This window comes from Talpa europaea (genome assembly GCF_964194135.1).
Source record: "Talpa europaea genome assembly, chromosome: 8".
Taxonomy (NCBI): domain Eukaryota; kingdom Metazoa; phylum Chordata; class Mammalia; order Eulipotyphla; family Talpidae; genus Talpa; species Talpa europaea.
The window spans coordinates 21162358-21185086 of NC_140075.1; the positions used below are offsets into that span (position 1 = coordinate 21162358).

Sequence of the window (22729 nt, forward strand, 5' to 3'; positions counted from 1 at the left end):
TGTATCTTGTTTTCCTAGTTTTTCTTTTTAAAGACTTCCCCCAAATGCCTGTTCATTCTGTCGCACTTTCATAGTTTTGTTCTTCCTTCTTTTTTTCATTCATATTTGAGAGAGATACTGAAGCTGATTGGGAGTTTTTTGTGGCCAAGACCTGTCAACTGATAGCTTTTAGGAGGAATTTATACACACTAGATGATGACTGGAGCATACTAAGTTCCTCTGAATGTAAAACCTTGGAGCCTTTTGCTTGAAGTAAGTGTATGTCCACTTAGGGTCTGCTTAAAGAGTTGGGGGAGAGCAATTTGTTTTGGGGACTGGATGATATGTTCTGTATGTAGGCTTTTGGTCAATCTCTCTGTTTTTAGTCTTTTCCATTCCTTAGGCTGTCTACTGTTTCTTGTCTTGGAACCCAGAGCTTCTCCCAAATACTGCAGGAAAAATTAACTCCTTATTATTTATATCCCCTTAACCTGTGGCATCACTTGATTGTTCCATTAATTACTATTCCTTCATTCACTGTAATTTTCTGGCATGAATGCTCTTTTCTGCTGGAAGCCTCGTAGCTTTCCTTGTTATCATTGTGTGTTTATATAATGTCTATTCTTCACTGAAATTCTAGTGGAGATTCAGGAAAGAGAGAGGCTGAGAGAAATATAGTCTGTTCAGTTTTACTTCTCTGGAATGTTTACAACTTAGAGTTTTCACTTACCAATATGTCATGGACATAATGCATAGATATGCCTTGTTTTTCATGGCTATATGTAATAATTCCATGTAGGAATATAACATAACTTGTAGATTACTCTAAGTTTCTACTTTTAAATCATTTTTGCATTCCCATAATAAGCACTCAGCACCTCTGTAGGTGACAGGGTAGGATATGATGTTTCATTTTTTTTAACTTTTCCACATCAAGATAGTAATATATATTTTTTTAATTGGGCTCTTCTTGTTTCATTTTGGTAGCAGGGTTATGCATTCTCAAAATGACTTGGAAAGCATATGTATTTTCTAAGTTCTAGGATAGTTTCATTTTCAACTGAGGCCATTTTGCCTCCCACAGAACATTGGAAAGATCTGCGGATATTTTGACTTTCACAATGACTTGTGGGGTGTTATTGGCACTTTGGGGTAAAGGAATTGTTACTAGAAATCCTACTGTGTCAGGATAGCCCCCAATAACACAGAATTATCTGTCCAAAATCTCAGTTCCAATGTTGAAAGGGCCTCATCTGAATAAACATACAATCTGAACTGATTTTGGGGGTAGAGTCTCTGGCTATCTTTTGTCTTCTATGTATTAGTATATTCAGATTTCTACTTCAGTCACTTTTAGTAACTTCAGAGTCTAAACAAATAATCACTTAATACTTTATAGGCCGTTACGGAAAGTATTTACAATTTGTTTATCTTCATCTTCAAACAGTGGTTATAAGCCTCTGTTTATTCTAAATTTTTTACCTTGATTACTTGTCAGAGGCTTGTCTGTTTAAAGAATTAACTTGAAAGTGTTTCTTTTTAATCTGATAGTTTCTTTTTTATGTATTGCTCATGTCATAGTTAGTCCTCTTTTCATTTTATTTTGCTTTTTGGTTTATTGGACCAATGAGATTTAAAGTGCTTTGTAATCAAACAGGATAAACACTTTCTTCAGAGTTTGATTTTATCACACAGGTTTTAAAATTTAACCTACTTATTTCCTAAATAATTTGTATTTCATAAGTAGATACAACTTTTTGTTCATATTACTCTTGTTATATTTCACAATAAAATGTTTTTTAAAATACATATTGAAAACATATCAACGTAAGATTAGTTTAGCAAATAGTTGACGTGAATACCTGGAAACCAGCACTATAGAAACCTCCTGGAGGTTCCTTCTAAATCACCGTTCCCATGTTTGCTGATCTTTCCTTACTTTTCTCTAGTTTTATCACTTATATGTACATTCCTAAACAACATAGTATAGTATAGTGTTGCCTGTTTTGAGCTTCATATTATGAGCTATCACTACTATATGTGTATTCTTTTATGTCTGCTTTTTGCTCAACATTGTATTAAATTTCTTTATATTTTGTATTGCCATCATTTTTTCATTGCTGCATTTATGCCATTGTTTGAATATACCATAACATATTCATCCATTTGACTGTTCACAGAAATTTGGGTTGATTTGTTTGTACTGGGAATGTTGTTATCATGATATTCTTATCCACATTTTGTGGTATACCCAAGCAAGCATGTACTTAGGATTTAGATTATTGGGGCCATGACAGTCAACTCATAAGTTATTTAGGAAAAAAAAAGTTTGGCATTCTCAGATAGCATTTGGCTATTTGTATTTTTCCCTCTTGTCAAAGAATACAGCCTGTAACCTTTCAGCAGCATCCAAGCAATTGCTTAGACTTAACCACTAGTCTTACTGTAGTCTTTGCTTATTGCTGTTTCTTGTATTCCATTCTTCTGCCCTTCTGAAATACATTCCTGAATAATGCCACCTGTTTTATTTTTCTAGAAGGGGTTTATGAGAATGTATATGAAAAGTGTTTCTAGAGTAGTCAGTGTCTGTTTTTATTATTCATTCAACAACTATCTCTTGACTGTGTAACTCCTCTGTGGAGATGCTGAGGATTACAAGACACAGAAGTCTAAGTTCATAATTGAGTGGCTTCAGATTCTTTAGTTTTATATTATTCCAGTATTGTTACAGAAAGAAAATCTGATGCCTGTCTGATTCTTACTTCTGTTGATTTTTTCTTTCTGGAAGTTGGTATGGTTCTTGCATTAACATTACTTTTTGATATTCCCTTGGGAAGTTCTGATCCACTTAATATTCTGAGGCCCTTCCTTTCTTAAGTTTTTACTTTTATGTCTTCTGGACGAATATGGATGAATATAAGATCTCTCTTTTCCTATCTTCCATTTTTCATATCAATTTTCTTATTTCTATCTCTACTTCTCAGAACCTGTTCCCACCTCTTTTTCTTCACATTCTAAAGGAATCTCATAATTTAGTTGTCTTCTTAATCAGAAATGTTTTGTTCAAATTCATTTTGTTCTCTGGTCCTTCTACTGAGTCATTTTTGTTTGCTTTTCCTTTCTCTTTTTTGAAGGAGAGAAGGATCCTTTGGTATCCCAGAGTCATCTTGCCTATTGTTATCTGTTGTTATTTTATGGATGCAATATCTTAATTACTGCTCAAGATTCCAAATAGACTTTTTTGTATTAGTACAGTAATTCTGTATTAAATCCTTCATTAGTAACGCTTCAGGTCATTTATTCTGCTGTTTAATTTGGTACCTTTCTTTCAGATTACCAGTTTTCTTCGGATATATGGTGATACTAGTTATCTGCTCATTTACAGATGAGATATTCCATTGATCAGTGTCAGTTGTTGATATGAGTTTTCCTTAGCAATTGTTCCTCCTCTCTGCTCTGGCCTTCCTCTTCCTGGTTTGCACATCTGTGCTCTCCCTATGGGAGGTTCTGGCAGTTGAATTTAACAACTCCTGAGTGAAAGGAAGAGATTATATCATGAACTTTTGCTGCTGCAGTGAGTTACATTAATAGAGTCTGCCTTTTCTCTTTGGTTCTGGCATCCACACTAAAAGACTATCAAAGTAGGCCTCCTAGATAAGAGAATGCTCCTTATCAGCTTTGTAGTTAGCACAAATTTGTAGTTAGCACAAATTTGTAGTTAGCACAAATACAGCAAGAATTTCTGTGGAAGGGAAAATCCAGCTAACTTTATGCTGTTGCTGGGAACTTGTCTTTTTGAACTTTGCCAAAACTAGGTATGAAAGCCCTTCCTTAAAACCCCAAAGATTCATTGTGTATTAGCGGTAAATTGTGCCATATAGAGAATTATAGTAACAAGTTGTAACTAAGTTTGCGAGATGGTGATCATTTTATAACTTACTTTTGAGAAGTGTCTGTTTCTTTAAAATGCATGTGATCTTCCTCAATGTAAGGCAGTTAAATTTATGCAGAGATTCAGTCTTTTTAAGTTTAAAAAGGGATCTGTTTTGGGGTATTTATTTTAATGGACAAAATAAAGGTCATTGATCTCTTACACATAACATTTGTGTAAAATGTTTTTTTATTTTAAATTGGTTATGTTTAAATTCTTTTTCAGTTTTGCTTTGTTTAAAGTTGTCTATTAGATTGAAAAATCCTTTTTCAAAGCTGATAAACATTATCAAAGCTGGATTTAAAATAGATATGTTAATTTTAATAAACTGTGTTATTGGTACTAAAGTCTCCATGTACTGAGTGTGTGTTTACTTGTTCTAGAGAGCCTTGGCAAATTCTTTTTCTTTTCAGAATGGGGTAACAGAAGAAGTGACTTCAGAAGAAGAGGACGAGGAAGAGATGGCTGAAGTAAATCTTTCATATGATAATTACGTTTTATGTATATCTTTATTTTTGAGCACTGTAGACATTCTCTAAAGAGCCTTTGTAAACCAGTGTTAATGTAGCATAATAAAAAGTGCGTTGTACTTGGAATTGAATATAGTTTTTAAAATCTGGCATTACTTCTAATTAATCGTATGCTTATGTGTTGTCCTTGAATTTCCTTTTCTGAAAAATAAGAGATCTTAACATTTAACACTAAAATTATACTCATATTTAATATTAATCAATATTAACCTATAGTGTAACCTTTATTTGGTTGTATTTAAGAAGAGAAATTCCTCTAGGTTACAAAGATTGAGCATTTGAAGGAAAAGAGAATTTGGAAACTTTTCATGTACAACTTAGCATAAGAAAGAAAACTTATTGAAAAATCATCTAAGAATTTCATAGAGAAAATTGCAAAGAGGTTGAGCTTAGGCCAGTTTAATTGCCAATCATTGATGTGATTTTGGAAGTTTTTAGACTCTGAGTTTGGTATTTAAATTGAACTTCAGAATAAAGAGCTGTGTCTCTATGTTGGCCAGATAAAATGTGTTTGCGTTGCACAGTCTTGGCTTCAAAAATGTCTTTGCTGTTTTAAATCTTAGAATGAATTTAGATTATTACATTATTTTCTTGAGTATAAAATCATCTAAAACATTTACCTTTGAACTAAAGAACTAGCTATGGGTTGGTTTTGTGAGTCTGGGCGTAAAATAATTCTGAATGTGTCCAATTGGAATGACTTCTTGGAGCAGAGGTTGTTTTTAATGTGTCATGCAGTTTAACTTACTTGAAATAAACCGCATGAAAACCTGAAATCTTTTCTGCTGATTAATACTCCAGTGGAGAAGTTTTGTGAGTAGGAATGAGACCGAGGTTGAAAGTCAAGGAGAAGATGCTGGCTAAGGGCATTTCTCAGAACTCCGAGGTAAACAAGTATAGGATTGAAGATCAGGACTAAAAGGTGCAAACTAGGCAAAGGTTGTTCCATGAAGCATGGAGTCATGAACAAGGTCTGAATAAAAAAGGGAAGAGATGGGGCTTGAAGAGATGGAAGTCCAAAAAAAAGACTATTGGGTATGGAGGGAGGCAGTCACCAGCCTGCCCTAGAAATCAGTGAATTAGTCTGTTTGAAGCATGGAGATAGTATGTATTAACTGCTCCTTTAGAGATTTGGTGATTGAAGTAAAGAGGAGTAAGAAAGTAGAAAAAGGCTACGATTTTTAAAATTTTGTAGATTTATATACTGGTAAAAGCAGATGATATGTGAAAGGAGTGTTTAGAAGAATGTGATTAAAGGTGCTGACCTAAGGATATATTCATATTCTTATATTTTTCCTAACTGTCAAAATCAACACACTGCAGAAAACATGGAAAAGAAAAAGCACTAAATAGAGTTAATTATTATAATTTCAGTAAGTGTTCTTCCAGTCTTTTTTACCTTTATTTTGGCACACTTGAGATTCTGCATATTCAGTTTTGTATTGTATTTTTCATTTAATTATTGATGTGGAAGAAGCCATTATGCTATGTTGGCATTTCATAGTCTTCCAGTATTCCATGGAATTGAGTTATAAAAATATAAAAATCTGATATTTTTATACCAGCAGATTTGTGTGTATTTGTGTGGTTATAAATATTTATACCTAAATTTGTGTTTACATTTTAGACTAGGTTTTTTGTTTCTTTATACCATGGATTTCTAAAAGCTGAGTTGCTAGAGCTAATTAGGAACCATTAATGTCCTTAATGGCTGATGCTAACCTGTTTCATAAGTGCCTTTTAATAGGAGATTGAAAAGATGTCTTATTTAGTAATACTGAAGCATGGTGACTTGGGATAAGCAGCCTGGGGGCCTTAGTAACAACCTTTTGCTCAGTTCCTGGTGTGCAACATAGTCCCTGACAGGAATCTTAGATCATGTGCTGCCATGAGACAGGATGGACCTGGGGGGTCCCATGACTACTGAAACTTCACTCCTCCTTGATATGCAACTGTACGACTTACCTCTCAGTATGCAGCCATGTCATGTTTGACCATGTATAGCTCCCAATGCAAACCCACCTGGAATATTGTAGAAACTGAAAGTGTATACAAGCCCCTACAGACGGGACTCAGCTTTGGGATACGAATCCTCTGAGTCAGCACTGGTGCATTGAACCTGCTTCTTGTTAGCCCTGGTGTCCACGTTTCCTTTGTGCCATGTAACAATACTTACAACTTTATAAAGCCATTAAGTATTCTTTACTCAGACTCAAGCTTTTAAAAAAAACACAGGATGTAAAAGGAGAACCCTTTTGAATTGAGTGTGAAGAAGGCTTTTTTGCCTGTCACCATAAAATCACGTATTCTCCCTTTTGTTTTCCCTGTTAGGTCAAGAATAGTTTTACTTTTGTCATAAAGTTGAATAAGCTAATATTTTCCATATTTTTGTAGGATATAGAAGACTTGGATCACTATGAGATGAAGGAAGAAGAGCCTATTAATGGGAAAAAGTCAGAAGATGAAGGAATTGAAAAAGAAAATTTGGCAATATTAGAGAAAATTAGAAAGACTCAAAGGCAAGACCATCTAAATGTAAGTGTATAAATCTCGTTAACTTGGGCTTTTGTGGTTAAATAATTACAGAGCAATACATTCAGCTAACCATCTCAGCTGCCCTCCTCCATTCCTGTCTTGAATGTGAATTCAGCCATGTTTTGTCACCCTAGTTGTTTTTTTTTTTTTAAGATTTATTTATTTATTTATACAAGCACCGGGTACAGTCAGAAGTACGCGAGGGTGAGAGAATTCACCAGAGTCAGAGCGGAGAGCAGAGCAGGCAGACTGACAAAGTACACTGCTGAGGGGAAGAGTGGGCATAGCAGGAGAGGTCTGCGCGCCATGCGGGACCCCCGCCTGGCGGCCGGGGATCGAACTGGTGCTGCAGAGGCTGCGGGCAGCTTCGCAACCCAGCGCTCAACCACTGCGCCACCAGGGAGGACCCACCCTAGTTTTTTTAAAAAAACTTTTTTCATCTTTTGATAGCTACTTTCCTGTTCATCTGCTTTTCCCATCCTGCTATCAACTACTGCTTCCTGTATATGCTCCCTTTCCAACTTGTTTATACTGTTTGTTTACCCTCCTCCTATGGCATATATATATTTAAATCAGTCTCTCTACAAAGTACAATTCCAGTTCTTCTCTGTGAGGCTGACTTTTGGCCTGTCTTGCCTGACCAAACCAAAAGTAGCTTTTTCCTTTGTGTTCACATCTCTTTTTATATAAGATGCAGCATGAGGGAGTTAACTGAACACTTGAGTTGATAACAACCACAACTGTGTGACTGTTAAATGTGGAATGCATGCTTTTTGAGATATTGCTGTGAAGAATAAATGAGAATGATGCATACAAACACCTAGACTGAGCAGGAAAATATCAAATGAGAATGTAGCTATCTGTCTCAACACTACTTACAGAGAGCTATTTATCAACTCCATGAAATTTGAGTACCAGTTCCTTTGTCTTGAGCACAGGTTTTAAACACAGGAAATGAATTGTTACGCAAGAATATACTGAGTTTTGTAAACAAGTAGATTTCTCTTCTTTTTTCACTCTTAATTTACTATTATTAATTTGATAGATTTTTTTTTAGCCTGTTCTTACCTTGATTATTTAAAAAAAAAAGTTTGTTGGCATCTAAATTAATGATTCTTACCATACTTTCTGTATCTTGCGATTGCTTACAGCTTGTTTGGTATAGTGAAAATGACTACAAATTATTAAACATTCTCACATTGCAGAGACTATGTTCAAATACTTTAACATTTCTGTACATTACCATTTAATCATTTTAATCACTGTGTGCAATACACTTTCTATTCTATAGATGTAAAACTAGACTCTAAGCCAGTTAAATAGTGGGTTCAAAGTCACTTGCCTAGGAAATAGTATCTTTGTAAACCTGATTTTTTTCTTCTTAAAGGGTAATGTAGCCATTAACATCTTAGATTTTATGTGATGAGTTTTCTTAGTTAAGGCATTCTAAATGCTTTTGTCTTATGATAAATAGTTCCATTGACTGAACTGTACATTGCATTCAAATGTACATTGGTACATTTTCATCTTTAGAGGAGTTCCAACACTGATAAGAACTAATATTGTTACAGAGCAACCCCGATATAAAACGGGTTGCCTGGTCGGGGTTGCTCCGTAACAATATCTGTTGCATACAGGCAATCATGTTCCTCAGTTTCTTAATGTGTACAGCTGGACCTTTAGGATAACATTCTTGCTTATAGTCTGATTAATACAGCTCTCTTTTAATGTGTCGTGGTCTGAGGATTTTCTAGTGTTTTCAAAATGCTGTGGAGTCCTTACACACATAATAGCATGGACAAGATCAAGATCACTGACACTGCCAAATGCCTGTGTGGATGTTCTGCAACATTGCTGACGGGAATGCAGAAATGGTGCAGCTACTTTGAAAGGCAGTCTAACAGATTCTTACAAAAATAAACATGTTTTTATCATGCAGTCCATGTGTGTTCCTGGGTATTTACCCAAATGAATAGAAAACTTGTGTACACACAAAAACCTGCTCATGGGTGAATGTGCAAAAACCTGCAGCTTTATTCATAATTGTCAAAAATTGGAAGCAAGCAAAGTATCCTTTCATCGGATACTAACAGTGGCATATTATTACCTGCTTAAAAAAAAAAAAAAAAAAAAAGAAATGAGCCTTTAAGCCATGGAAAGACATGGAGAAAACTTAAACTCCTATTACTAAGTGAAAAAGCAAATCTGAAAGGCTGCACACTGCATGTTTCCAACTAAAGACAATCTGGAAAAGGCAAAACTATGGAGATAATAAAAAGTTTGGTGTATTCCATGGTTGGAGGTGGGGAAGGATGATTAGAGCATAGAGGATTTAGGGTGGTAAAAGTGCTCTATATGATACTATAGTGCTGTATCTATGTCATTAAACATCAAGAGTGAGCCTCAGATATATTGTGGACTTTAAGTGATAATGTATCAGTTTAGGTTCATCACATCAAAAATATACCTTTCTAAGAGTGATTTTGATAATGAGGGATTGATACTACATTGAATGGAATTTATATGGGAGGTCTCTGTACTTTGGATTTTGCAGAGATCCTAAAACTGAGCTAAAAAATAATATTTTAAATTAAAAACATTATAAAAATTTTCAGTTAATGGAATTTGAAATAGATACATAGTGAATTCTAGGGGCCATAGTGTTTTGGGTATATTGGTTAAACTTTTTTCCACATGATAAGAAATAGTAGATGAACCAGACTTGTCCCCAATTTTATATTCATATCAAAACTTCATGTCTTCATTTGATTGAACTTAGCAGTCTTGATTTGTTACAATGTTGAGGGTGATCCATTTTAAACTTTGATTTTAGGTTTCAGTGCCTTTTGATCTTATTAGACTCAGTAGATCCAGATTAACAGCAAATTTTATGTTTCAGGGTGCAGTGTCTGGGTCTGTGCAAGCTTCAGATAGACTTATGAAAGAGCTCAGGGACATATACAGATCACAGAGTTATAAAACAGGTGAGCATCTCTGATCTCCACCATCTCTGTTGTGCTTATGCTTTTAGCAGTTTCCCAGTAATTAAGTTCATGTCTCATACTTTAAGTGGAGAGGAACAGAAATGTGTATTTATGTGAAACACAAATTTAACTATGTAATGATAAGATGTAATGGATAGAATTGATGAGTTTTTCTTTTTTTTTTTAAAATGTATTTATGGCTATATCACAGTTGTTGTTCTTACTTGTAAAAATTATTTCATGACTTTTATCTTCTGGGACTAGTACAAGTAATACCTGCTTTGTAAATCAAATAAGATGATTATATTTTTATAAGCAGAATTATGACCAAGTTAATTATATAATTGCTTTCCTTTTTTAAAGAAAAAAACATTTTTTGGTTATGTTCATTAACTCTTGTTGAAACAAGAGTTTCACGTATACAACTACCAGACCACTCAGGTTCAGGGAGCAACAGTAGGGCTTATTTAACAAACTGGGGGAAATAGAGTTTCCAAGGCCACAAGTGGCTGGCTGTTTCACCTCACACAGTGTCCACAGTGTCCAGAAGACCCAAACAGAAAACTTCTCATTCAAGAGGGCAGTGCCCCTTCAGTGAGGGTCTAGAGATCATGGCATACCAGGAAGCAGTGGGCCAGAATCCAAGTCATGCTGGCAGCTGGAGGTGCTCAGAAGTGGGGATCACTGAGGTGACACTGCAGCAGCCCACAAAAGCAGTTTGAAGGCAAGGCTGGACAGCACTGGAAGCTGGACTGGACAGCAACAGAGGCAACAGCACTGGGAAGCAATGCCAGATGTCAGCGGTGGTGGACAGCCCGTCAAGGTGATCTAGACACACAGTGCCGGTCACCTGTCAACAGTACTGGCCAGTATTGCCAGTCACCACCAGTCACGAGGATGTGGTTTCAGAGCCACCAGTGTTAACAGCTCTTTGTGAGTTTTAGGCCTACACCAACAACAAGGAGGTCTTTGGGACATGACACCAGGCCAGGGGCCATTTGTGCTCCTTTCAAGCAATGTCAGAGGCAAGGCCTGAGGCAGGTGTAGTAGCCAGGTCTCTGTGCAGCAATGCAGCTTCTCTTCTTTCTTTGAAGGTAGGCTGCTAGATTCTTTTTTCTTCCAAGGCCAGGAACAGGATCATCTAAGCTGGCTCCTGCCCTGTCTTAGGCTCTTTCATTTTCAATCCTAAGTGACTGATTGGACCTCTTAGAACCAATCAGCCTATTCTTGATGTTCAATATGAATAATTAACTAATAAGCTGATTGAACCTGGTTGGTTCATTTAGCTCGCACCTGGTTGGTCCAGTCTGCGATCCACATGCCAAATATAAAAAGGAAAACTTGGTGACTGCACAGAGCCAACCTGCCCTAACCTCAGGGCAGGCTCATGGGCTCAATAGACTGCAAAGCTAGCGTCAGTCTAGGGCCGGAGGCTCTGTGCACCTAGTGGTCCTCCAGTAGGGCCACGTGTTACAATGTGAAAGGTGGAAGGTGGACCTACAGATGGGCTCCACTGGGAGCCTACCCTTGTTCCTGGGACTACATAGGCGGCTTTGCTGCCTGCAGGAGCCACCGTGCTGGATCTCCCCCAGTGAGGTCCATGCTTTTCCCTGCAGCCCTGAACTAGGGGTAACAGGAAAACCCTGCCTCTGCAGTCCCAAAGGGGCTACATGATAGGGAAACCACTGCTGCTATCCATCATTGCTGGCCTCTGCCTGCAGCCTGAGCCACAGTGGATCTACTGATAGCAGGTAGTAAAATACCTCCCACTTTCTCACACTTGCACTGTCCACAACAGCTTCTCAGGGTGGGTGCCAGAACCCTGAGGGGGTGGTGCTCCCTGTGCTCAAATCTGGCTATGGAGCCTGGACAGCACCAATCCTCCCTGCAAAGCGACCTGGGTGCTGCCCAGAGGCCAATGGGGAAATTCCCTTTCTGTCCCTGGAGTTTAGGCTCAGTGCTCAAACCGGTCTGGTGCTCAGTGGAGGGGCTGCCCATAGGTATCCACTCTGGCATGTGCAGTTGACTGCCACCACGTCAATGGCTTCCACTGCTTAGGCAGCTGTGGGAAAGAGCCAGTCTTGCCCTGTGGTTTGTGCTACAAAGCTCCAGGTTCATTGTTATAGAGTGTTGCTTTAAGGTAGGGGTGTTTACTTAAGATACTCAGGTTCAGTGACAAAATATTCACAAATAACTTGAGTTTTTCCATGTTTTAATAGCAAAATTTTTTACTTTTGCGCTTTGTTTGGTATACCTTTACATCATAATAATAGTTACAAGATCAAATGAAAAGTAACATGTCCTCTATCTTTACAGGAATTTATGCAGTGGAACTCGTAAATGACAGTTTATATGACTGGCATGTTAAACTGCAGAAGTAAGTGGCTTTTTTTTTTTAAGATTTATTTATTTATACAATCACTGAGTACAGTCAGAAGCGCAGGAGGGTGAGAGAATTCACCAGAGCCAGAGTGGGGAGCAGAGCAGGCAGAAGGACCGAAGTACACTGCTGAGGGGAGCAGCGGGCGGCAGGAGAGGTCTGCTCGCCATGTGGGACCCTCCTCCAGTGGCCGGGGAGCAGCCGGGGATCTAACCGGCACTGCAGAGGCCACGGGCAGCCACGGGGAGGCCCAGTAAGTGGCTTTTTAATGCTAACCCACTTTTTTTGTAATGGTAGACTCTCATAATGGAGATTCCCTGTGTAACTTCTTCTCCCTAGCTCCCCATTTGACACCTTTATACTATGACTTTTACTTAGAACTTTAGACCCTCTTTCTTTAGAAATACTTCTCAAGGTGTTAAAATGAGCTGTTTCTTAGGCCTAATAATAACTGAGAGGTAGAACAGGAAGCACCAATATTGGGATAAAGTGTTTCATGAGTTAGACAGTTAGGAATTATAGAAACAAGGGTAAGAGTGAAGCCAGGACTACAGTGGGGAGGGACCAGCAGCCCCATGGGGAGCAGCAACTACCCAAGAGAGTGCCTTTTGGCCCACACACAGCAGCAATAGAGTTGGCGCAAAATCCCTACAAGCCGACACCCCCCCTCCTCCCCAGCCCTGTGAGTGAAGCGTAGTAGGTAGAGGGAGGGCCCAGCAGCACAGAGAGCAGCACCCACACAGGAGAGTGCCTTTTGGCCCACACACAGCACCAGAGACTGTGTGACCTTGATGGGGTGACACTGAAACCGCCCAGCCCACTGAGTGGAGCTAGGCAGGGAGAGAGTGCCCAGCAGCCCCACAGGGAGCAGCAACCACCACCAGGGAAAGTGCCTTTTGGCCCATATACACCACACATTTACTCTGACCATAAGGCATAAAATTAGAAATCAACTGTGAAAAGAAAGCAATGAACACTGCCCCCACCCCCATTACTTGGAGACATACTACTGAATGACCACTGGATCAATGAGGAATTCAGGAAAGAATTTAAGAAATACATTGACTAAGAGGACACTGCTTTCCAGAATACATGAGATACAGTAAAAGCAGTAATAAGAGGAAAGTATATAGCAATAAACACCCACATCAAGAAACAAGAAAGAATTAAAAGAAAAACCCACCTTATCTCCCATCTTGAGGAACAACAACAACAACAAAAAAAAAAAAAACCCTAACCCAGTAGAAGGAAGGAAATAAAAAAAGTTCAAGCATAAATAAATGAAATAGACCAAAAAAAGACAACCCCAAAAATCAGTGAAACCAAATGCTTATTCTCTGAAAAAAATAACCAAAATAGACAAACCTCTAGCCAAGCTCACAGAAGAAAAAAAGGAGAAACTCAAATAAATAGGATCATAAATGAAATCAGAGAAATTACAACAGACACAGCAGAAATCCAGAGGATAATCAGATTCCTATGAACATTTATATGCAAACAAGTTCAACAATATAGATGAGATGGACAAATTCCTAAAACTATATAATCCAAAGCTGAGCTGAATAAAGAAGAGAAAGAAAACCTAAATCATCCAAAGCTGAGTAAAGAAGAGATAGAAAACTTAAATCAATTACAAGTACCTAAATCAAAACAGTAACCAAAACCCTCTGCAAAAACAAAAGCCCTGGTCCAGATGGTTTCACAAATGAGTTCTACCAAACATTCCAAGATAAACTGGTACCTATCCTACAAAAACTTTTCCAAAAAATTGAGAACAAAGGAATACTACCAAGTACATTTTACGAAACCAAAATTACCCTAATACCAAAACCACACACAAAAAGGAAACTACAGACCAATCTCCCAATGAACAGAAAAGCAAAAATACTCAACAAAATCCTAGCAAACCTAATCCAACAAGGAATCAAAATAATTATACATCATGACCAAGTGGGATTTATACTAGGGACACAAGGATGATTCAACATCTGAAAATCAATTAATGTAATTCACCACATCAATCAAAAGAAAAATAAAAACCATATGATCACATCAATAGATGCTGAGAAAGCATTTGATAAAATTAAACAACCATTTATGATGAAGGCCCTCTTAATTCTTGAAAAAGAAGGAACATACTATATTAACTTAATAAAAGCCATATATGACAAACCCACAGCCAATATCATTATTCATGGTGGGGAACTAAAATCCTTCCCTTTAAGATCTAGAACAAGGCAAGGATGTCTATTCTCACCACTTTTTTTCAATATAATATTGTAAGTTCCAGCTTGAGCAATTAGGCAAAAGAAAGACATGAATCCAAATAGGAAAAGAAGTAGTAAAACCATTACAGGGCAGGGAGAGGGGCAGCCCAAACCCCACAAACCTGCCTATTCTAAATGGGTTTTGCCATCCGCCGCCGCATCAACACAAAACATGAGACTTCACTGGGAATGAACTTCAATACAAGTAGGAAACAATACAGGAAAGGCAAAGAATCTATTCCTAAATCAAGCACCCCCACAGTTACCCATTCCCTCATGGGTAAAACTCCATCCAAATGGGATTGACCCAGAGCAAATCTCCAAAGCCTGCCACAAGTCTAAAGCATCTTCCAGTGGGGACCCACAGAAAAGCATCAGAAACAACCAAACAAGTGTGGAGGGAAAAGAGCGAAATCAACATCAAGACAAAAACCGCCATTGTCACCTCCCCACGGGTCTCTCACCCACATTTGTGTCACCCAGTCCACGACCAAAAGGCAAGCACAGTTTCTTCACGTGTCTCGCGGTTCCATGTGCCTCCTCCAGGTCTCCTTCTGGCTCTGCATCCTGCTCCTCCCTTTCTTAGTCTCCTCTGCAGCTTCTTCTCTCTCTGCTCAGCTTCACCCTCCATTTGGGTGGGGCAGGGAACCTGGAACCTCCCTCTTTCCTCGGGACCACCCTGTTACAAAAATATTACTAGTTGTGTTTGATATGATAGCATATATAGAGAACTCTAAAAACTCCACAGAAAAACTAATTAAAACAATAAATCAGTTTGGTAAAATAGCATGTCCAAAATCAACACACAAAAATCAGTAGCTTTCTTATATGCAAACAGTTTGAAGAAGAAGAAATAAAGAAAACCATCTCATTCACTTTTGTACACCCCAAAATTAAATACCTGGGGATAAACTTCACAAAAGAGGTGAAAGACCTACATAAAGAAAACTACAAAACATTGATAAAAGAAATAGAAGAAAATAAAAAAGAATGGAAAGATGAGCCTTGCTCATCGGATTAGCAGAATTAACATTATCAAAATGGCCATTCTGCCAAAAGCAATTTACATATTCATTGCAATTCCAATAAAAATCTCAATGACTTTCTTCAAAGAAATAGAAAAAATATTGATGAAATTTACATGAACCATAAAAAAACTCATATAGCTGGAGCTCTCCTAACTAAAAAAAAGAAAATATGGAGGTATTACTCTAGGACTTCAAGCTGTTCTACAAAACCATAATAATTAAAACTGGTACTGGAACAAAGGTAGATATGAAGACCAATGGAATCGAATTGAAAACCCAGATATAAAGCCATACATATATGGACAACTAATCTATGACAAAGGATCAAAGATTTCACACTGGAACAAGAACAGTTTCTTCAATAAATGGTGCTGGGAAAGCTGGGCTACTACATTTAAAAGAATGATACTAGACTACTACCTCACACCTTACAAAAGACCAACTCAAAATGGATAAAAAAAACCTGAATATAAGACCTAGAATCATAGAATATATAGAAGAAAACATAGGCAAAACACTCCCTGACATGCCTCAGAAACATTTTTGAGAACTCATCTCCAGCAGCAAAGATAATGAAAGAGAAGATGAACAGCTGGGATTACATCAAATTAAAAAGCTTCTGTACAGCGAAAGAGACAATAACCAAAATGAAGAGGCACCCTACAGATTGGAAGAAAATATATGTACTCCACACAACTGATAAGAGACTGATACCAGAGAGCTACAAAGAGCTTACACCACTCAACAGAAACAAAATAATCCATTTAAAAAGTGGGCAGAAGACCTAAAAAGACACTTCTCTAAAGAGGAAATGCAGATGGCCAACAGGCATATAAAAAAATACTCAATATCATTTATAATCAGGGAAATGCAAATCAAAACCACAATGATATACCGCCTCATATCATCAAGAAAGGTCCGCATTAAAAAAAAACTGACAACAAAATGCTGGTGAGGATGTGGAGAAAAAGAAACCCTTTTATATTGTTGGTGGGAATACAAACTGGTCCAACCACTATGGAAAGTTTTGTGGAGGACCCTCAAATTATTAAAAATGGATCTACCCTATGACTTAGCAATTCCATTCCTAGGGATCTACCCAAAGCTCACAAAAACATTAGTTCAAAAGGAAACCTGCACTTCTGTGGTTATTGCAGCACTATTTACAATAGCCAAGCTTCGGAAACAACCTAGTTGCCCAAAAATATGACTGGTTCAAGAATATGTGGTATATATATACAGTGGAGTAGTACTCAGCAATGAAAAATAATAAAGTCATGCCATTTGCAGCAACATGGATGGAAGGGCGTATGTTCAGTCAAAAAACTCAGGGTAAAAGAAATAGATGGTTTCACTTATAGTAGTATTATAGGGAAATTGAACAAGGGATTGGGAAAAAAAAGACAAAACTAGCAGATGAACTGCAGAACTGAGACATACTACAGGGGAGGGGTAGAGAGAGTGGTGAAAAAAATAGGAGGGAAGAGCACAAGAAGCTATGGTGAAGTTTCACAGGTGTGGGATTTTATGGGGATTACACCTAAATCAGATATACAAATGTGAACAATGACGAAAAAAATAAATATTTTTTTAAAAAGCAGGGGTATACTTAATAACTTGATGAGCTTGATGCTGATAATCTGTTTTAATTTGAAATAAAGAATTCCAGTTGGACCTGAATATGTAGAACACTCATAGACAAATTTAGATTTTATTACTGATTTCATTTTTTCTGGTCCCATCTGTGGTAAAAATATCTCCTGTAAACACTGAGTTACAAATCTAATTTTAGAAAAACATTATTTCCGAGATCTTTTTTTTTTTTTTCCGTTTTCCATCACCTTTATTTTTTTTTTATAAATTTTATTGTTATATTCCCCATACAATTGCAGCCCCCCCATTCTGACCCCAATCCCTCCCCTCCCGCCCCCGCCCCCCTAAAAGTGTCTCTGGTTCATAGTTTTTTGTTGATTTTGATTTTCACTTTCTTATAGTTATTCATTTTCCTGGTCCCTTATTTAAGTTTTCTAGATTCCTGCTATGAGTGAGACCATCCGGTATTTTTCTTTTTCTTTTTGGCTTATTTCGCTGAGCATGATCCCTTCCAGCGCCATCCATGTTGCAGCAAATTGCATGTGTTTATCTTTTTTGAATGCTGAGTAATATTCCATGGTATATATGTACCACATCTTCTTGATATTTCCGAGATCTTGAGAGAAAAATATGTTCATTTAACTTTCATTTAGAATGACTGCTAAATTTTAATTCTACCCTAGGAGAATAGATTTAAACAATGATGTCTTTTGTTCTTAATCCCAAGGAACTGGAGGCTATAGTGATTTGTATTTCCAGGGGATCATAGAGCAATTTGACCTCTCCTTTTAGAACTTACCCTAGGCTTTTTCCTTCCTTCCTTCCTTCCTTCCTTCCTTCCTTCCTTCCTTCCTTCCTTCCTTCCTTCCTTCCTTCCTTCCTTCCTTCCTTCCTTCCTTCCTTCCTTCCTCCTTCCTTCCTTCCTTCCTTTCTCTCTCTCTCTCTCTCTCTCTCTCTCTCCCTCTCCCTCTCCCTCTCCCTCTCCCTCTCCCTCTCTCTCCCTCTCTTTCTCTCTTTCTCTCTCGTTCATTTTGAAGTTAGTTAATAAAAATCTCTGACACTCTGCTTGAACTATTTTTTGTCTTGTAATTCTTAGGGTTGATCCTGATAGTCCTTTGCACAGTGATCTTCAGATCTTGAAAGAAAAAGAAGGCATAGAATACATTTTGCTTAATTTCTCTTTTAAGGTAAGATAATTGTAAGGGTACTTCATATGCTTCTAATGGGAATGTACATTTGTACACTTGCTTTGGGAAACAATTTGGTGTTACTTGGAAAAGTAGAAGGTAACTCATATATCCTGTGGATCAGGAATTCTACTGATACATACCCTGCAAGAGATGAGTTCTTAGGTATAATAGGAGGCCTATACCAGAATGTTCAGAGCAGAACTGTTTATAATAGCTCCAAACAAAAAGTAACCTGAGTGTCATGTTTCAGTAGAATAAAATACTGTGGTATTTCTATTCCATAGAGTGGAATAGAGCTATGTGCAGATGGCTGTCTCTTAAACACAATGTTGAGCAAAAGAAACAGTAATCAAAAATCTACCCCAAATTGAAAGCCCAGCACCATATGGCTTTTCAGGTGAATTTTATCTCAAACCTCTAAAGAAAAAATTAAGCCCATTTTGCTCGAATTATTCCTAAAAATCCAACAAGAGGGAATATTTCTTAATACATAGTGCCAATAATACCTCAATACCCAAACCAGACAAACACATCACAAAAAAAGAAAACTACAGACCAAAATTTCAGATGAGTAATGATGCAAAATTCCTCAGCAAAATCTAGTGAGTTGAATTAAACAATACATCAAAAAGATCATAAACTATAACCAGGTAGAATTTATTCTAGGAATGTGAGGGTGGTTCAGCATATGCAAATGATTCAATGTAATATATTACATCAACAAAAGAAAGGATAAAAACTACATGATAATATCTATAAATTCAGGGAAAACATTTGATAAGATACACTACCAACTTATGATACAAACTCTAAACAAATAGGAATAGAGGGGAGCTACCACAACATTATAAACATATCACAAACTTACAGCCAATATAATACTTTATGAAAAACTGAAAGTTTTCCTTTCAAGATCAGGAACAAGGCAAGGATGTCCACTGTCAGCACTTCTCTTTAACTAGAGTCATCAGGCAACAGGAAATAAAAATAATTCAGATTTGAAGTAAAACTATCATTATTTTCTTCTATATATTTTATGGTTTCAGGTCTTATGTCTAGTTCTTTAATCCATTTTGAGTTGATTTTTGTGCATGGCATGAGGTAGTCGTCATGCTTCATTCTTTTGCATGTAGCGACCCAGTTTTCCCAGCACCATTTATGGAACAAACTTTCTTTACTCCAGTGCATATTCTTTGCTCTTTTTTCAAAGATTAGTTAACCATAAATCTGTGGGTTTATTTCTGGATTTTCTATTCGGTTCCATTGGTCTATGTGTCTGTTCTTATTCCAAAACCATGCAGTTTTGATTATTATGGCTTTGTAGTATAGTTTGAAATCTGGGAGTGTGGTGCCTCCATTTCCTCCTTTTTTTTTTTCAGGAGAGCTTTGGCTATTTGGGGTTTTTGGTGATTCCATATGAATTTCATCAATAATTGTTCTATTTCTTTGAAGAATGTCATTGAAATTTTTATTGGAATAGCATTGAATCTGTAAATTGCTTTTGGTAGGATGGCCGTTTTAATAATGTTAATTTTTCCAATCCATGAGCAGGGGATGTCTTTCCATTTCTTTGTGTCTTCATCTATTTCTTTTAATGGTGTTTTATAGTTTTCTTTGTATAGGTCATTTACCTCTTTTCTTAGGTTTATTCCCAAGTATTTGATTTTTTTTTGTTTCAATAATAAAAGGGATGGTTTTCTTGATTTCTTCTTCTTCAGATTTATTGTTTGTGTATAGGAAGGTTAGTGATTTTTGCATGTTGATTTTGTATCCTGCCACTTTACTAAACTGATTAGTTTAATTAGTTTTTCTGTGGAGTTTTTGGGGTATGCTATGTATATTATCATATCATCTGCAAATAGTGATAGTTTAACTTCTTCCTTGCCTATTTGGATTCCTTGTATGTCTTTCTCTTGTCTTATTGCTCTGGCTAGGACTTTCAGTATTATATTGAAAAGCAGTGGTGAGAGTGGATATCCTTGTCTTGTTCCAGATCTTAATGGAAATGCTTTCAGCTTTTCACCATTGAGAATAATACTGGCTATGGGCTTGTCATATATGCCCTTTGTGATGTTGATGAATGTTCCTTGTATCCTGAGAATTTCAAGGGCCTTTATCATAAATGGGTGTTGTACTTTGTTGAAAGTTTTCTCAGCATCTCTGATATTATCATATGGCTTTTATATTTATTTGTGTTGATGTGTTGGATTACATTGATTGATTTTTGGATGTTGAACCATCCTTGTGTCCTGGAATAAATCCTACTTGGTCGTGGTGAATTATCTATGGATACATTGTTGGATTCTGATAGCTGAAATTTGATTGAGGATTTTTACAAGACATGTACCTCAAAGACATCTTTACAGACACATCACCCAAAGCAGTGATAGTGAAGGCAAAGATAAACAGCTGGGACTAAATTAAAGAGCTTCTGAACAGCAAAAGAGACAATAACCAAAACAAAGAGAAATGCTACCGACTAGGAGAACATTTTTGCACACAACACTAAGGAGAAAGGACTGACCACAAAAATCTACAAACAGCTCATGAGACTCAAAAAAAAAAAAAAAAAAAAAGCAAAGAAAATAATCCAGTCAAAAAATGGGCAGAAGAGCTAAAAAGAAACTTTTCCAAAGAGGAAATGATGCAGGGCCTCCCCGGTGGCGCAGCGGTTGAGCGCTGGGTTGCGAAGCTGCCTGCAGCCTCTGCAGCGCTGGTTCGATCCCCGGCTGCTCCCCAGCCACCACCGGAGGAGAGTCCCACATGGCGCGCAGTCCTCTCCTGCCGCCCGCTACTCCCCTCAGCAGTGTACTTCAGTCCTTCTGCCTGTTCTGCTCCCTGCTCTGGCTCTGGTGAATTCTCTCACCCTCCCACGCTTCTGACTGTACCCAGTGCTTGTATAAAATAAATAAAGAAATTTAAAAAAAAAAAAAAAAGGTGTTATCTGCCAAAAAAAAAAAAAGAGGAAATGCAAATGGCCAACAGGCATATGAGAAAATGTTCAGCATCACTTGTCATCAGTGAAATACAAATCAAAACTACAATGAGATACCATCTCACACCAGTGAGAATGGCACATATTAAAAAAAACTAGCAACAACAAATGTTGGCGAGGTTGTGGAGAAAAAGGAACTCTCCTGCACTGTTGGTGGGAGTGCAAACTGGTCCAACCACTATGGAAAGCTGTGCGGAGATTTCTTGACCTACTAAACATAGAGCTTCCATATGATCCAGCAACTCCACTCCTAGGTATTTACCCAAAGGACACAAAATCGTTAATTCAAAAGGGCACCTGCACCCCTATGTTTATTGCAGCACTATTTACAATAGGTAAGCTATGGATACAACCCAAATGCCCAAAATAGATGACTGACTGGGCCTCCCCGGTGGCGCAGCGGTTGAGCGCTGGGTTGCGAAGCTGCCCACAGCCTCCTCAACGCTGGTTCAATCCCCGGCTGCTCCCCGGCCTCTGGAGGAGGGTCCCACATGGCGCGCAGACCTCTCCTGCCGCCCGCTGCTCCCTTCAGCAGTGTACTTCGGTCCTTCTGCCTGCTCTGCTCCCCGCTCTGGCTCTGGTGAATTCTCTCACCCTCCCGCGCTTCTGACTGTACCCAGTGCTTGTATAAATAAATAAATAAATCTTTAAAAAAAAAAAACAAAAATAGATGACTGGATCAAGAAGATGTGGTACATATACACCATGGAATATTACTCAGCAATCAAAAAAGATAGACACATGCAATTTGCAGCAACATGGGTGGAGCTGGAAGGGATCATGCTCAGTGAAATAAGCCAGAAAGAAAAAGAAAAATACCAGATGGTCTCACTCATAGCTTGAATTTAGAAAACCTAAATAAGGGACCAGGAAAAAGACTAATTGCAATAAAGTAAAAATCAAAATCAACAAGCAACTATAGACCAGAGACACACTACAGTGGGGTATGGGGGAGGAGAAGAGGGATTAGGGTCAGAAAAAGGGGGTGGGAACTGTATGGGGAATATAACCAAAATGAAAATGCATACATTATGCAAAAATGAAAATTATGTAAGAATTATATAAAATAAAATCATAAAAATCTTAAAATGAAACAGAAGAGTATAAAAACAAAACTATCATTATTTTCAGATAATATGACATTATATATAGAAAATCTTAAAGACTGTGCCAAGAAGCTACTAGAAATGATCAATGAATACAGTAAAGTGGCAGCTTACAAAATTAACATATAATTCACACATAAAATACATGTTTTTATATGTAAATGAAGAATGGGAAGAAAACAAAATGAAGGAAAACATTTCATTTACAATT

The 22729-nt window shown here is 37.5% G+C and overlaps 1 protein-coding gene across 2 annotated transcripts in view; it reads left to right on the forward strand.

Moving 5' to 3' along the window:
• Positions 1-22729, forward strand: part of UBE2Q2 (ubiquitin conjugating enzyme E2 Q2) — a gene marked incomplete at both ends in the record, with an annotated part of 59044 nt that overhangs the window by 17231 nt on the left and 19084 nt on the right. For both annotated transcript variants that reach the window (XM_084240861.1, XM_084240862.1), the window contains 5 exons: positions 4324-4380; positions 6835-6975; positions 9875-9959; positions 12276-12336; positions 18324-18414. In XM_084240861.1, coding sequence (XP_084096987.1) covers positions 4324-4380; positions 6835-6975; positions 9875-9959; positions 12276-12336; positions 18324-18414 — 435 coding nt within the window. The remainder of the gene's footprint in view (positions 1-4323; positions 4381-6834; positions 6976-9874; positions 9960-12275; positions 12337-18323; positions 18415-22729) is intronic.